Here is a 16,486-nt window from a genome sequence, read left to right as displayed (position 1 = left end):
GTTTGCCCAGTTGAGGCCAAAATCTCAATAAAAATTCTGGGGGGATCCCGTCAAAGCCAGGTGATTTACCTTTATTCATAGAACACAATGCTTTTTCTAATTCATCTAACGTAATAGGTTTTTCTAGGGACTTTCTGTCGGTAGAAGACAATTTTGGAAGTTGTAAATTATCAGGAAAAAAAAGCATCTGCTTTGGCTGGATCATAGGCAACTTCAGAACTATAAAGATTAGAATAAAAATTAGTTTGGATAGAAGGTATGTACGCAAAATTCTTGCTTGTCCGAAGGCTCAAGGCTAATGATCAGCTTGGGCATGAGCCTTCAAAGTAATGCAACTGCCGGGTGCGATGTATGCGAAGCTCTGCCCGCTGTCTAAGCAAGGAGTCCAACTCTGCTCTTATTGTGTCCCGTTGAAGGAGCAAATCGGAAGTAACATTAGAATGCATTGCTCACCATTCAAGAGATTTTGTTCCAATTCCTGTATCCTGAAATGCCGCGTTTTATTCAAGTGTGACGCAAAAGAGGTGCTATTACTTCTAATGAAACCCTTTACTGCATCCCATAATATATGGGGATCGTTAACAGAATGCTCATTAAACATGATAAATTCCTCTAAAGCAGACTGGAATTGGCTAGTGAAATCTTCATTCTGTAGTAGAGCCGTATTGAAACACCAACGGGGAGCGCGGATCCAGTTTGTTGTCAATGTAGCCCTACAAATTAGAGCCTTAAGGTCAGATAAAACAAGCAGAGTCATTTCAATACAGATATTATGAAATAGGTCTTTGGATGCAAAAATATAATCAATTCTGGAAAAAGAATTGTCTTCCTGAAAAGAAGGAGAAGTCCCTAACCGAGGGATTCATAAGATGTCAGCCCATTTCCTTAAGGCCGCAGACGTGAGGTGCTGGTCTCTCCCCTCTGATGTGGCAGTCCTGTCCACTGAATGGTCCCATACGGCATTAAAGTCAGCACCAATAATAAGTCGGAAATCCTGAAGATCTAATATCATTTTGGTTAGCTGTGTATAGAAATTAATATCAAATATATTTAGAGCATAAATGGAGACAAAAGCAATTTTCTTATTGGCAATCAAGGTTTTGATAAATGTTATTCTGCCCTCTGAGTCACCCCCTGTGCTTAAATTGGTAAATTGGTAAATTGGAGGTTGCGCCGCGCCAAAATGAGCACTCCTTTGGTTTTGTTCAAAGAGGATGAGTAAGTTAGCGCCTGGTAATAATGATTTTGCAGTCTATGCACATCTTTCTGTAATACGTGAGATTCACGAATCATAGCTACGTCCACCCTCTCCTTATTTGTCCTTATTTGACCTTGTTGACCTTGATCTGACCTTGTAAATTGCACCAGCCCTCCAGAGCCCTTAGGTCTGCTAACCAAGTGGTCCTAGACGTGCCTCGATCCTTTTTAAAATCCAGAGGGGATCGAGCATTCGCGGTTGCAGCTCCCACTTCGTGGAATGCGCTACCCCTCAGTGTGCGTACTGCGAATAGCCTCTCTACTTTTAAAGCCCAACTGAAGATGCACTTGTTCACTTTAGCTTTTGGCAGAGTATAATTACTTTTATTGCGTCTTCATTCGTTATACTTTTATTTTGTTGTTTTTATGTTTTTATATGTTATAAAAACATATAACACACACACACACACACACACACACACACACACTCACACTCACACACACACACACCCATACACATGGGCCTACACGCACACTCCCATAACATCCCCATGGACACAGAAGTGCACACACACACACACACACACACACACACACACACACACACACACACACACACATGCACCAATACAGCTGATGTAACGGGCAACAAGTAGACATTAAAACATAAAAAACACAAAACAAATAGACGACAAGGATAAACAGACACATACAAACGCAGACAACCCACCGCCAAGCCACTAAGCTTAGCTAACCTTGGGGCTGACATAACAAAAAGGTAAATGAAGGCCAACTCTAAAGACCAGGGGGAGAATAAAACAAAAGGCAAAATGAGATAGGCCTATAGCTGTACAAAAAGAAGCTACTCTCAAGGGATTGTGTCCATAACTTAAAAAATCTTTATTCTGAGACTGATAAAAGAAAAGGGGGAAAATGCGATTACAAAAGAAAGAGCCTTCTAGAAGCATTATCAGGTAGCCGGGTATTTTTCCCTGTAATTGAGCAATCGAAACCTGACAAAAAGTACCAAAACAGGTGACCTGGAGTAGGCTAAGCATACTAATTAAATTAAATTACACTTTGAATAGGTCTAAATCAAAATGAGAAAGGAGAAAAAGAGGGAAAAAAACAGACAAAAGATTCTTGGAGTAGCATATAGTTTAAAAGCATTCAGTAGGCCAGCCTATTAGGCTAATAGGGCTATGTTCCAAAAGTCTAAAAGAACTGTTAGGGATCAGATGAACTGTCTACATGTCCATAACCTTACGAAAAGAGCAAGCCGGCACACACTTACCCCGATATGTACTGGGGTTGTGGGGAAAGCCTGCATTCCAAAGCTCATGCTGGCCGTTAGCCCTTAATGTCAGGGAATCTGGATTTCATGGCAGCTGTAGCGGCCTCCACACTGTCAAAGATGAGGGATCTGCCATCCATCCAGACCCATAGTGTAGCAGGATCACGGATCTGAGTACGGAGGCCCCTCTCATGTAGCTGCTCTCGCAGCTGCCAGAATGCGCTCTGCATCTCCCTCCGACGCGCTGACATATCCGCAACAATCCTGATGATCTGATGATCCTCATAGTGGAGCTCTTTGGACCGTGCCGCTGCCAGGATGACCTGCTTCTTCTGGAAGTGGTGGAGTTTGAATATTACGGTGTGGGGCTTGTTGGTATTCCCCACAGCAGTCGGAGAGCCTATTATGTGAGCCACCTTAATGTCCGCAGCCTGGAGTTGAATCCTGAGTAAGCTGGGGAGGGTTGCGTCGAGGAACGCAGACATGTTGGTGCCAGACTCACTTTTTTCCGGTATGTTCAGAAGTCGTAGGTTGTGTCTTCTTGATCTATTTTCAAGTTGATCAATCTTCAGGAGGGCATCTTTAAAGTCTGCTTCCAGCTTTTTGATGCGTAATTCCTGCGCGTCTTGCTGGGTTTTTTGCTCAAGTAGATCAGACTCAGTTTTATCCAGCCTCTTCCCAAAAGACTCCAGAATTTCCTGAATTTTCTCCATTGGTGGTTTAGAATGAGTGCCAACAGGCATGAAGGACATGTGTGGTTAAATCTTTGGACACAATTGTTTGGACATCAGTCTAACGCGTTTCTGGCAACACATTAGAAAAAACACAAAAGTAACTAGCGTAGACAGCGTTGGTATTCGTTAGAAAACTGATATTATTCTCCCCGGGTCAGAGCAGCACGTCTCTACTTGCTGCCGTCTGCCATCTTGGCTCCTCATTTTATTTATTGCCATTTATTGTCACAAGAACTTCCCTTTAAGGCCCTATGGCATGAAAAATGCAATGACCCATCACATGTTCTAAATTCAGAATATGAACTGCTGCCCTCTGGCAAGACGTTCACAGTTCCTTTATTTTGTTTAAAGGCCCCATGGCATGAAAAATGCAATTTTCATTGTTTTTTTTTTTGTGATACGGAAGGTCTCGGGGCCTCATAAATACTGTCCCATGCACTGTCCCATGGAGAAATTCACACAGCCCGTTCTTTGAAACTCTCCCTTTAAGACGAGCGGACAGCACTTCCTCCCTTCTGTGATGTCACACATAAGGCGACACTGCCCACGTAAACTAGCCAGCCTGCCTCCGCTCCCCAGGCAACAAGCTACCAAGTTAGCCACATGGCGAAGAAACGTTGCTGCACCATATATGGATGCAAGGAGACTTACGTTTCATTGCAGTCTTCATACATAATACAGATCTATATAAGATGATAATTCCTGTTTACCAGTGAGCACCGTTTAGCTCCGTTGAGCAGTGAAGGTTTCAATTACTTGCCTGTGATTGGCCTGACCATATGTCAGTCAGAAAACAGTCAGCCAATCAGTGGAGAGGTGCTGATTCTCTCTTCTGATTGGCAAAACGAACCGTGCTGCCAGAGCTCCGGGAGAAAGGCAAGAGAGAGGAGCTGGGAAACTATATTTAGCGAAGCACAGGTACTCAAAACCACAAATACATCTTGCTGGGGATATCAACAGTCAAAATAAAACATAAAATCCTGGAAAAGTGTACAGCATGGGGCCTTTTAATTTGAGCACATGGTGTTTTCTGACACACTTTGCAGGCATAAACGGATGATCTTGCTGGTGGAAGAGCAAACAGAGCAATGATTTCCGCTGTTACTTATGGGAGCACTGCTTCAGGCAGATTGATTACAGGTGTTGGCAGTTCACTCTAGATTTAAGGGGTGGTGACAGTTGCTCCTCCCAGAGCTCAGCAATGTCTTGAGACACAGAAGACTTCAGTTATTATTATTATTATTATTATTATTATCATTATCATTATTATTATTTAGCATTTTCCAAAACAAAGCTACCAAGTACTTTATATAGCAAGACAACATAGGATAAAACATAAAACATTACCTACAAAGTGCATAATTAAAACAACTGAAATTTAAATGACTTTAAAAAAAACAGAGATAAAAAGACAAAACAAAAAAGATTTACCATAAAAAAAAAAATCCATATAAACAGCTCTGGCATCATGAACGTGTTAAATGATTTACTTGAAACTGTTAATAAACCAACAGATAATAAAGACAACAGAGGCCTGTATCATAAAGCTGGATTTCGGCTTAGTGAGCTAATTTCAGGGTTAACCCTGTGATTTCTGTACCACGAAGGTGGTTTACTCTGTTCAGGGTACGTTGCCGTGGTAACATATGCTGAACGCCTAACCTGCTCCGGAGCAGGTTAAGTTCAGGATAAGAGCTCAGCAGGTAGAAAAGCCCCACCTACTGACCAATCAGCTCTCATGGAAAATGGCCTGCCCATTTGATGAGACAGAATGAAGAAGTGAAGCCTTGTACATGTTGGAGGCTATATAGCCTATAACATGTACATACACATATGCTACATGTATAAGATATAGTAAGTGTACTGACCACTTTGAAGTATGTTTTTATATCTATTTTTTATTTGCTCCCACGTTCTTTTTGCTCCACTGGGGTTGCATCTGAAATAATGTTACTATAGTCAGATCTACTTGTGCCGTCAAGTAATATTATAATCCCTCTAATTTACGGGGCGCTAGTGAGCACCGCATGGAGTAGACACTTCCCCGACAGGCTCCGCTACATCCTCGCTAAAATTATAATAACAATCCACACTTGCACTACAAATGTTCAATTATGAGCAGCTCCGGAAGAAATGTCGCGAAGGGAAAACCTGCAAACCCCAAATCAACCTCCAAGAAGGATGGCAAAGACGTCTTTTACGCTGAAGTGGTTGACAGTGCTAGCGGCCAGGCAGAATTAGCTAGTGACGTTAATGCTAGCACTAGCAATACCTCAAACTCAGAGCCCACACTGGCCAACATCCTAGCAGCTATCGGGAAATTGGAACATGACATAAACTCTAGATTTACTGCACTGGACTCAAAATTACACCTAGTCCAAACTTCTCTGGCCGACCATGCAGCGCACATTGCTGAACTAGAGGGCTGTGCAACCAACCACGAGATCCGCATTACAGACCTTGAGAAGAGGTGCGAGGGGCTGAAATCAACAAAACTACGAAGCATAAGCAAATTGATCTCAAAAACCGCTCAAGATGCTCAAACATCAAAATCACAGGCTTACTGGAAAAAATTGAGAAGGGCAACCCGACGCAGTTCGTTACAGAGCTCCTACCGCAACTGCTAGGGTCCAACAATTTCCCCAGTGGCATTAAAGTGGACCAGGCGAACTGCATAGGTCCACAACCCTCATCTGCACGACCATGCACCATGATCACTAAAATCCATCACGTTCCAGAGAAGGAGAAAATCCTGAAATTTGCTCGCCTGCCTTCTTCCCTGTCCTTCAATTGAGCCCAGGGTGGTGTATACCCAGATTTTTCACCTGAAGTATTTGCACAATGCTGAGCCTTTGACGGAGCAAAGAAGAAACCGAGAGATGTGGGAATTAAACACAGTCTTCTCTTCCCTGCGCGACTGATCTTCACCCATGGGACAGAACAGAAAATATTCCAGGACCCAGCTGATGCTGAAATGGCAGGTTTGTTACACCTGCCACTGCCACCACCTCTTAATGGACCTGTGCCTGATCATGTCGCTGCTCTTTCCAGATGCGCAAGATGAGCCTGCGGATTTTTGGTTTCCCAGTTCCAATAAAAACTGAGATTTGCTCAATTTAGCCCATAACAGCAAGTGTTAAGTGTAAATACATGAGGATGGACGGGACTGTTTACTGTGTCCAGCATTAAGGTGCACCATGCTACTTTTGTTAGTTTATGGAGTTAGTCTAATTAGATACTTCCTTGCAGTGTTTAGCTGGGAATTCATGTTCCACTTTGTTTGGGGAAGTGGAAGGGGGGTGGGACTAAGAATGTGTGAATGTATGTTTTTGTTTGTGTTCTGTTTTTGCTTTTTTCTTCCTCTCACTTACTTTTTGCTCTTTTTATTCTGCACCAACGCTGATGCTATTGTTAACATGTTATGACAACCTACAACCAAATAATATTTCTCTATGTTTGCTAGTAGTTCTCCCAGTTCATCCAACGGTCTAACCTTATTTAGCTGGAATGTCAGAGGATTAAGGACTAACTTAAAGAGGGGCAAAGTTTTCTCCCACTTAAAATCCTTATCTGGGGATATCATTTTTATGCAAGAAACGCATACAAAACAAATAGAGCAATGGAGATTAAAATGCAGTTGGATATCTCAGGTATATCAATCAACTTTTTCTTCCAAGGCCAGAGGTGTTGCCATATTAATTCGCCGTAATGTCCCCTTCGAATGTATTTCTACCATTTCTGACCCAAACGGTCATTATCTTATTGTAACAGGCCATATTCTGTCACGACATGTAACTTTCTTAAACATATACGCACCCAATTTTGATGACCCTGGTTTCTTTAGAAAGGTTTTTATTCTTATCCCAGATTTATCAAATACACACTTAATTGCAGGATCAATAGGCTTTCCACTTGTCCAACTAATCCTTCCAACTCAACCATTGTCCTTAATAATCTAATTGGATCCATGAATCTTGTTGATATCTGGGGTTGATTCTGAGGTTGCAACATCCAACCGACAAGGATTATTCATTCTTTTCGCATGTGCATAAATCAAGAATTGACTATTTTCTAATAGATGCTAAATTGACTTCTTATGTAATTTCTACCAAGTATCACAACATTTTAATTTCTGATCATAGCCCACTTGAACTAAAAATTGATTTAGGCAGAGTAAAGCCCACATTTAACTGGCGATTACATCCATTATTACTTAATGATACACAATTTCTCCAACATATGGATACCTTAATAACAGACTATGTATTACACAACGATACTCCTGATGTAACTGATTCCACTCTCTGGGAAGCCTTTAAGGCGGTGATCAGAGGACATATTATAGCCTATGAGGCCAAATTGAAAAATGACAGACAGAAGAAACTGTCAGAAATCACTGCTCAGCTATCAGTGCTTGAAAGTGACTACAGAACAACTACCTCACCCTCGAAGTTGAATGATATCATAAATTAAAATTTAAATATAATTCTATTCTTTCCAACCAAGTGAGTGTGATACTTTTAAAAGTGAAACAAAAACATTTTGATCTAGCTGACAAGCCAGATGAATTACTGGTGTGTCAGCTCAGAGGCATGCAGGCTAAAAGAGCGATTCATAAAATTAAAACCAAAACAGGAACCATTTCAACAGACCCAAGTAATTAATGAATGTAATGAACGCAAGTTTTATGAGGACCTTTACACCTCAAAAACCACCGCTGACACCACACAAATTTCTGATTTCCTTCATGCTCTTAACCTACCCAAATTGAGCCCGTCAGCACAAACAGACTTGATTGCAAATATAACGAGAGAAGTAGCAGACGCAATACATTCTTTCCCTAATGGGAATACCGTTGGCCCAGATGGATTTGGCATAGAGTTTTACAAACCATTGTTGGACAAGATTGCACCTATTATGTTAAGGATGTTTAATCGCTCCATTGCAACCTGTTGACTCCTCGAATCTTTATACTTAGCAAACATCTCCCTGATACTGAAAAAAGATAAGGATGAGACCGACCCAGCCTCATATCGTCTCATTGCCCTTCTTGGTTCTGATCTCAAAGTATTCACTAAAATACTTGCAAACAGACTCAATACATGTCTTGCAAGCATAATCCACCATGACCAAACTGGATTTATTCCAGGAAGAATTTCCTTTTTTAATGTCCGGCGATTGATGAATATCATGTACTCCAAATATGACAAAGATTCTAACATTTCTGTCGTGGCTCTTTATGCCCAAAAAGCCTTCGACCAGGTTGAATGGAAGTACATTTTAACAGTGATAAAGGAGTTTGGCTTAGGTGATAACTTTGCTTCCTGGATTGAAATGCTATATGCCTCCCCAATGGCCTCAGTTATAACTAATAGTAATAAATCGTCTGCTTTCTCCCTACAACGCTCATGTCGACAGAGTTGTCCTCTGAGTCCATTATTATTTGCAATTGCCATGGAGCCCCTTGCTATTAGCATAAGAAAGCATCCATCTATTGCTCCATTAATATTAGGTAAGGTTGAACATCGCATCTCGCTCTACGCAAATGATGTAATTTTGTTTGTCTCCTGTCCTGAAGTTTCCCTACTACTAACCCAGTACCTCCTTTGTTAGAACTTTGTTAGAACTAAGAACATTTGGTGAACTTTCTGGTTACACTATAAATTGGAATAAAACTGAATTCATGCCCCTTAATGGAGACTTAGACCCAAATTTTCTCAAAAGCTTGCCCTTTCATATTGCTACAGATAAAATTAAGTATTTAGGTATTGTTATTCCCATAGATCTGAAATTGATTTATAAGCTGAACTATTTGAACATGATTGAAAAGTTGAAATCTAACATTGAATACTGGAGATTATTACCTTGGTCCATGATAGGTTGCGTTAATGCAATTAAGATGGTGATCCTTCCCAGGTTCCTTTATTTTTTCCAAAATGTGCCTATATTTTTGCCTAAAGCTTTCTTTAAGTTATTAGATTCTATTATTTTACCTTTTGTTTGGGGATTCAAAGTGCACTGCATTTCTAAGAAACATATAACCAAGCCAAAACTCGAGGGAGGCCTCAGTCTGCCTAACTTTCAATATTATTACTGGGCTGCAAACTCCCGAGCACTGATGTTTTGGCAAGATGCATATCCAGGTAAAGTCATGGCCTCTACCCCCTCATGGCTGGCAATTGAACAAGATCTCCCCAAAAGCTCTCTCCCTGCTATTCTCTTTTCAATAACTAAATCTCCAGCAGCTATCACAGGTAACTTTATGCTTACAAATTCTTTAAGAATTTGGTACCAGATAAGAAAATCTTTTAACTTACCTGAAACTTCTGCCTACGCTCCTTTTTGTGGCAATCATGGTTTCCCCCCTTCACTTACTGATAATATTTTTAAGCTTTGGAGAAATAAGGGCATCATCACTATAGCAGACCTTTACATTAACAATATTTTTGCCACCTTTGCACAGCTAAAAGAAAAATATGTACTCCTAGATACACATTTCTTCCGTTAACTCCACGTTAGAGATTACATTCGTAAGAATGTTTCACATTTTGAGTCAATTCCAGCTCCTACTGAACTTTACACTTTTATGAAACAGACCCCTAACGCAAAAAGACTTGTATCCCAACTTTTCACAGCACTTAATTCAGTTTCAACACAATACTTTCAGGAGGCGTGGGGAAAAGACCTTGACATAACCATTAGTGATGATAATTGGGTAACTTGTCTTAAAGATATTCACAGTTGCTCCATAAATTCCAGACATCAGCTGATTCAGTTTAAAACACTACATAGGCTCCATTATTCCTGCACCAAACTACATTCTTTTTACCCCTTGGGGCTCTAGTTTCCCGGTGCAGCGCGGGGTGGTGCAGTGAGGCGAACCCCGCGCAGAGCTAGTTTCGACCGGCGAAACGGCAGAGGCGGACAGTTTCCAAGTTTCGCAGGCGGAGGTTCGCCGAGATGGGAGTGGCGGCGCAGCGGGGGGAGGTGCCGACAGATTCGGCTTGGCGCAGTGACAGTTTCGTGCCAAAAGGCTTCGCCGAGGTGTGCCAAAAGCTCGCCTCCTGAAACCACGTCTACTTTCAGCGCAAGGCGGAGCGGAGCCGGCGCAGTGGAAGTTTGGCTGCCTGGCGCACATCACCAAAACCTCACAATCAGCACAAACGGTGCCAATCTCCTTTGATCTGACATCAGCTGTGACGGGACAGTTGATATGGAGATATATGTATGTGCTGATTGTGATCGCAGCATTGAATAGTGTTTTTTTCGGTATTTATTGCATTGTTCATGTGTCTGACATTCCGGAAGCCTGCCTGTGAGGTTTTGGTGACGTGTCCGCACTGCTCGCCGGTCTCCGCTCCGCGTGGGTCTCCTGAGCTCCGCTCCGCCTGCGGCAATAGACCTCCATGTCAGCTGTGTAAACTTTCATTACGCCTTCACGCAGCGCATTTTAAAGGCGAGGACAGGGGCTCATTTGATTGGTTACATGTGAATCGGCTGTGTCAAACCCACTCCATGCCTTCTCTCCTCCCCTCCGCCAGTAGGAGGGACGGCGGAGTACTTGCGCCACCGAGAACGGCGTGCCAAACTTGGAAAATCCGCCTGGCCACACCCAGTTGGCGAAGCGCATCTGCGCTACGCCCCCGCCTCGCCTGGTCTGCGAAACTAGAGCCCATGGTCTCACCAATTTGCCCAAAATGTAAATTTTGGTCACCTCTTCTGGACATGCCCCAAGATAAATAAGTTCTGGTCTGACATTTTTAAATGTTTTTCTGGTGTATATAATTGTGATATTGCACCAGAACCATGTGTTGCCATTCTCGGCGGAACCCGACACCTATCAGCCCTATCCCACCTGCAACGAAAGACAGTACAATATGGCATGGTTATTGCAAAAAGAAATATTATACCTTTTGGAAAAAAGAGGACACACCATCTTTTGGGATCTGGAAATCACCAGCATGTTACTTATGGAGAGGGTTCGACATACTGTTTCTCTCAATTTTGCCACCTTTGATAAAATGTGGCAACCTTTTTTGTCTTATTTGTCAAGAAAGACCTAGGGAATCTGAGTATGCCTGTGTTTATTTATTTATAAGTATGTGTACTATATTTTATATATATGCATATGATACGTAAACATTTCTCCTGGTTAACAAGGCGTCCCGTGGAAATTTATTTGTTGGTGCTGGTTGCTTGATTGATAATATCACTTGGTACTCTTTGAGAGCATGTCTCTGATTTATTGATTGATTGTTTCTTTTTTATTATTATTATTATTATTTTTCGTCTTGTATATATATATTTTGTATGCTTTATTCCTTGTTTTCTGTCTCTGTTTGCCCCAGGGGTGAGGGGTTGGGAACTCTGTTCTGTCTATGTTGTTTAAAACTATAAATGCATAAATAAAGAAAAAAAAAAATCCCACTAATTTACACATTGACAGTTAGCGATTTTTTTCCAGCATTCCTTGTGGCTTTTGGCAGCTCCAACTGTGTTGCTTTTTGCCTGGATGATGGATTTGTATGCCTTGTATTTATTTCAGATTATTCTCTCCTCCTCCATCGTAAAGTATGCGGCTCGGGTGAATTTTTTTCATGTCTGCGATTGGCTGTATGCAGCAAACACCGCCCTTTGTATGGGAGATAGATAGATAGATAGATAGATAGATAGATAGATAGATAGATTTACTTTATTGATCCCAAACTGGGAAATTCTTAGCACATACAGATCTAGATTGGAAAACCCTGGGTTAAATTAGCGAGTTGATAATTGGCTTCATGGTACCGAAAATCAGGATTGCGGATGTCTGGTTAAGCCAGATAACTAAGAGAAACCTCAGGTATGTTAATCCAGCTTTATGGCACAGGCCCCAGATGTGTTAGATAAAAATCTGCTGGTGTGTTGTGTCTTGTTCTCTCCATCAGATTCCTGTGAACTCAAACTGGACACAAACACAGCAAACAGACACCTCGTCATGTCTGAGGACAGCAGGAAGGTGACATTAGTGAGAGAGGAGCAGCCATATCCTGATCACCCAGAGAGGTTTGACATCAGGAGACAGCTCCTGTGTAGAGATGGTCTGACTGGTTGCTGCTACTGGGAGGTCGACTGGGAAGGATGGATTCATATCGCAGTGACTTACAGAGGAATCAGCAGGAGAGGAGCCGGTGATGACAACAGGTTTGGAAGGAATGAAAACTCCTGGTGTCTGTTCTGCTCTCATAAAAGTTTCACTGTCAGGCACAACAACATCAAAACAGTCATCCCTGTCCACCCCTCCTCTCACAGAGTGGCAGTGTATCTGGACTGGCCTGCTGGCTCTCTGTCCTTCTACAGCGTCTCCTCTGACACACTGATCCACCTCCACACCTTCACCTCCACATTCACTCAGCCTCTGTACCCGGCCTTTGGGTTTGGGTTTGGGTTTGAGTTTGGGTTTGGTTCCTCAGTGTCTCTGTGTCAGATGGAGTGAGAGTCTCCTCCTGTGTGGAGAAACACTTCTAACATCACACAGTTAACCTGCCTGGCAACATCCAATCAGCTCACCTCATTTTAATAACTTTAGCAGCGTCGATGTTCATGACAAGTTGCCGCCACAGAGAGATTCGTAACACGCTGCTCGTTCTGTCACGATGGAGTGTCAATAAAGTTATTCAACAATTTCCACAAAGAATTCCCTAAACAACACTGTCCTGGACAATATCTGTGTTTTTTGCTAACAAATTTACAAATTTAATATCAGAGAATATTCAAGTGTTTTTCTTGCAAATTTATTAATTTAATCTCAAAAATTCAGAGTTTTTTTCTCATAAATTTTTGGCTTCATTATCTGCAAATTTTTGAGGTTTTTTTTTTCTCATATTTACCACTATAATCTCATAGAGGGCTCAAATTTTTCTTGGAAATTTGCAAATTTAATCAGGAGTATTTTTCTCAGAATATTACACCTGAAGGACTTGACAACAATTCAACAGTGCCATATATGGTGTATATAGGTATACTTTTTTATATGCTCTTTTTCCTATTTTATGTATTTTGTTGTTGTAATATTTTGCAGGATTGGCACAGATATTTGGATTTAATGCACATCCTTTTGATACCACTTATAGCAGCTTACCACTAAGTTGCTGCCTGGTGTTGCCAAGCCGGTGTACTTGATTGACACGCTGTAGGTTTCCGCCGATGAGTTGGAATGAACAAACAACAAATGACAACGTCCATTAACTTGTGAAGCTTCTTTATTGTCACAGAGAGGATGTACAACAACACATGTAGCACAGCCCAGCCTCAGCACTGCCACGCCCTGTGGACACCACGGCCACGGTCAAAAAACTGAAGGGCTGCGTTCCACATCGCATACTTCTACTTTTTACTTTTAGTATGTACTGCAGCTGCCCTTACGAAGTATGTAGTGTAGTATGCAGTATGTATGCATATGCATACTATTGGGGCACACTACGTACGTCATCCCTGAACTCCGACCCTCTTTCTCACTTCCGCCGCCGTCCGTCATACTTACATGCAGTATTATTCCTTACAGTATAATAACATTTTTCTGTCAGTGTTATTTTCATAGTTATTCACATGTTCACGTAAACAATTCCACACCTATATTATTAGTAGCCTGTCTATTGAACTAGTAGCCTGCCTATTGAACTAGTCACCAGTAGGCATATGAGCCTCCTTCACACATAGCTCTCTGTTGCTGGCAGATGTTTGTTGTTTAATATATTTACAGCTGGGCAGCTGCTGGCACTATATTCTGTCTGCACGTGAAGCAGCCTTACAGTCACATTACTTTTATTTGTAGTGTCACATACTTGCACATTCTTACTACATTACTTAATATTTGGATTTTACTATTTATATGTTTACTCGTCTATACTGCTCATACCTGGCCCATAGTGTATTCATATTTAGTCACATTCATTCATTAATTATACCACACTCATACCACTGCCTATACTGGTAGAATCTTCTATATTGTAGTCATAGTTGAACCCTAACACTGAATCAGTACGTACACTCTATGTAATCACAATAAAAATTGTTTTATATATATTTTTAATTTTTAATTTTTCAAAAAACAAAAAAGACAATGATAGCACCACATTTCACATAACATAACAAAAGAGACATTACAATGATGCAAAATTTAAGACACAAAGAAAGAAAGAAAGAGAAAACAGGATGTGTGTGTGTGTGTGTGTGTGTGGGGGGGGGGGGGGGGGGGGGGGGGGGGGGGTTGCATTTGCCATTGACAGTAGGTCTAAAAGGTCCTTCAGCCAGTTGTGTTTATTGTTGCAATCTGGCTTGTGTATCTTCCAGTTCATAAGTATTGTCCTCTTCACAGACAGAAAAGCTAGAGCGATGATATGTTGAGTCATTCTTGCATGTATACGGTATTTTCCACTCTACTTGCCAGGAAGTCACAATAATATTGAATGCTGTAAGCATATTCTTGCAAAACTGTATGATATGTGACAGTATATAATCAGTTCATTGCAGTCCTTATATGAAGTGTTAAATTAAATAAACCATGTATGAAAGGAAGTGTTGCTGTATCACCATCATTATTAGTGTTGGCATGATTGAGATTAGTTGTACCAATATAAAACAGGCAGAATGGGATTTTACAGGAATTCAGATTAGGCTTTTGCATCATATTGGATTAATTAATTTCACATTCACAGTGTGTCCACACAACATAGGCTACTGCCACCTCAACCCCAACGTGCCCATCCTGTGGCTTTATTTGGAGGGTGTGTCTGTCATATTTCTGATCTTCTGTCTTCCTGTTGCTGCTGCTGTCACTGAACGAGGTGAGTGCAATGTGTGTGTCGTGTTGTCTTCCATGTTTATATGTGGTCGTGGCTTGTACACACAGCCCAGTCAGTGCGACATAACTTCCGCTGAGCAAAGGATTGTGGGTCAGAATGGCCAGAGAAGCATGCTGACATGCATACTGCGAAATCTGACCAGGTATAGACAAGTTTACGCACCAAACCCCAGGGGCCGGTGTAAACAAACTTCCATGCTAACGCAGCTTCGTCTTGAAACCTCGCTGCTCGTGAGGTTTCAATTTTAATAATTATGTCCTTACAATGGGAACCTGATTCAACCACCCTGACTGTTTGTGTGAAAATAAAAGTTTATGTAAATGTAAAAATGTAATTTCATTATTGCACTGAACTACGATCATGAATGCTAGGCCTTATGTTCCTTAGTGTAACAGTTTCTTTTAACACAGTTCATCATTCATAGTAAGCTCATGCTGTACATTAATAACACTTAATTGCTTTGAGGAAACTAAACATATGGCTTCAACAAGAAAGAGAACGTGTTTAATCCTAACAGGTATTAAACCGTAAAATACAGAAGCAGCCCACATAATTGCATCACTATAAAAATATTCATATATAATATTAAAAAATACAATGCACACAGTATTTGTTGTGTTTATCTGTATTTAATGAACAACATGGCTGGGTGCTGATAGACAGGGACACAAGACAAGATTCTAAACCTCACGAGGCACTCTGATCAGTGGACTCTTCAGGTTAACTAGGCCAGCACACTACCGCACACGCTGTTCCCGAACCACTTTTTTTTTTTTTTTTTTTTTTTTTTTTTTAAGTATCCATCTTTAATTTCCTTTCGTCGGCAGGACAGAGCTAGCTAGCTAAAAACCTATGTATGTCTGTGGCTAAAAACAAACCAGCACGCCAAAATGGAAATGGATTGCATCGATGGGAGGAGTTTAGGATGTAGAGCGGAAACGGCTCATAAAATTGTCTATAGTAGAACATCCTGGTACTTTTGGCATACTGCATCTGACATACTATGCACGGGGACATACTCATTCTTTTTCTTGCATACTAAATAGTATGGTAGTATGTGTATTGGAACACAGGGCCAGCCTCCTCTTCTGGCAGCACACCTGTGACTCAGTTACACTTCCTGTGTATTTGCACCCCCAATTACAGGCAACTGCCACCCAGTGTTCAGAATGTGTAGTGCAACATCCAACAATAATCACAAAGGAAAACAAATGAATAAATGGCTCTTACACTGGTTTTGGAGATTTTTTCCCTCCTTTGGCCCATAAAGATGTGTAGTGAAAGTGTGTGTGTGTGTGTGTGTGTGTGTGTGTGTGTGTAGCTGCAAGGAGGGGGGCAGCAGCAGGTTAATCTCTGGCCTGGGACTGAGAAACTGTCAGCGTTGTGATTTTGACGTGTGAAACTGTGACCTCACCTGT

The 16,486-nt window shown here is 41.4% G+C and overlaps 1 protein-coding gene across 1 annotated transcript in view; it reads left to right on the top strand.

The window, feature by feature from the left end:
• Positions 1–5,339: 5,339 nt before the first annotated feature.
• LOC115355641 (NACHT, LRR and PYD domains-containing protein 12-like) overlaps positions 5,340–16,486 on the top strand; it is a 53,991-nt gene continuing 42,844 nt past the window's right edge. The window contains exon 1 of the mRNA XM_030046498.1: positions 5,340–5,695. Coding sequence (XP_029902358.1) covers positions 5,340–5,695 — 356 coding nt within the window. The remainder of the gene's footprint in view (positions 5,696–16,486) is intronic.

Source organism: Myripristis murdjan, chromosome 23, assembly GCF_902150065.1.
Source record: "Myripristis murdjan chromosome 23, fMyrMur1.1, whole genome shotgun sequence".
Taxonomy (NCBI): domain Eukaryota; kingdom Metazoa; phylum Chordata; class Actinopteri; order Holocentriformes; family Holocentridae; genus Myripristis; species Myripristis murdjan.
Note: the sequence above shows the minus strand (reverse complement) of the source record. Positions and strands in the feature narration are given on the sequence as shown.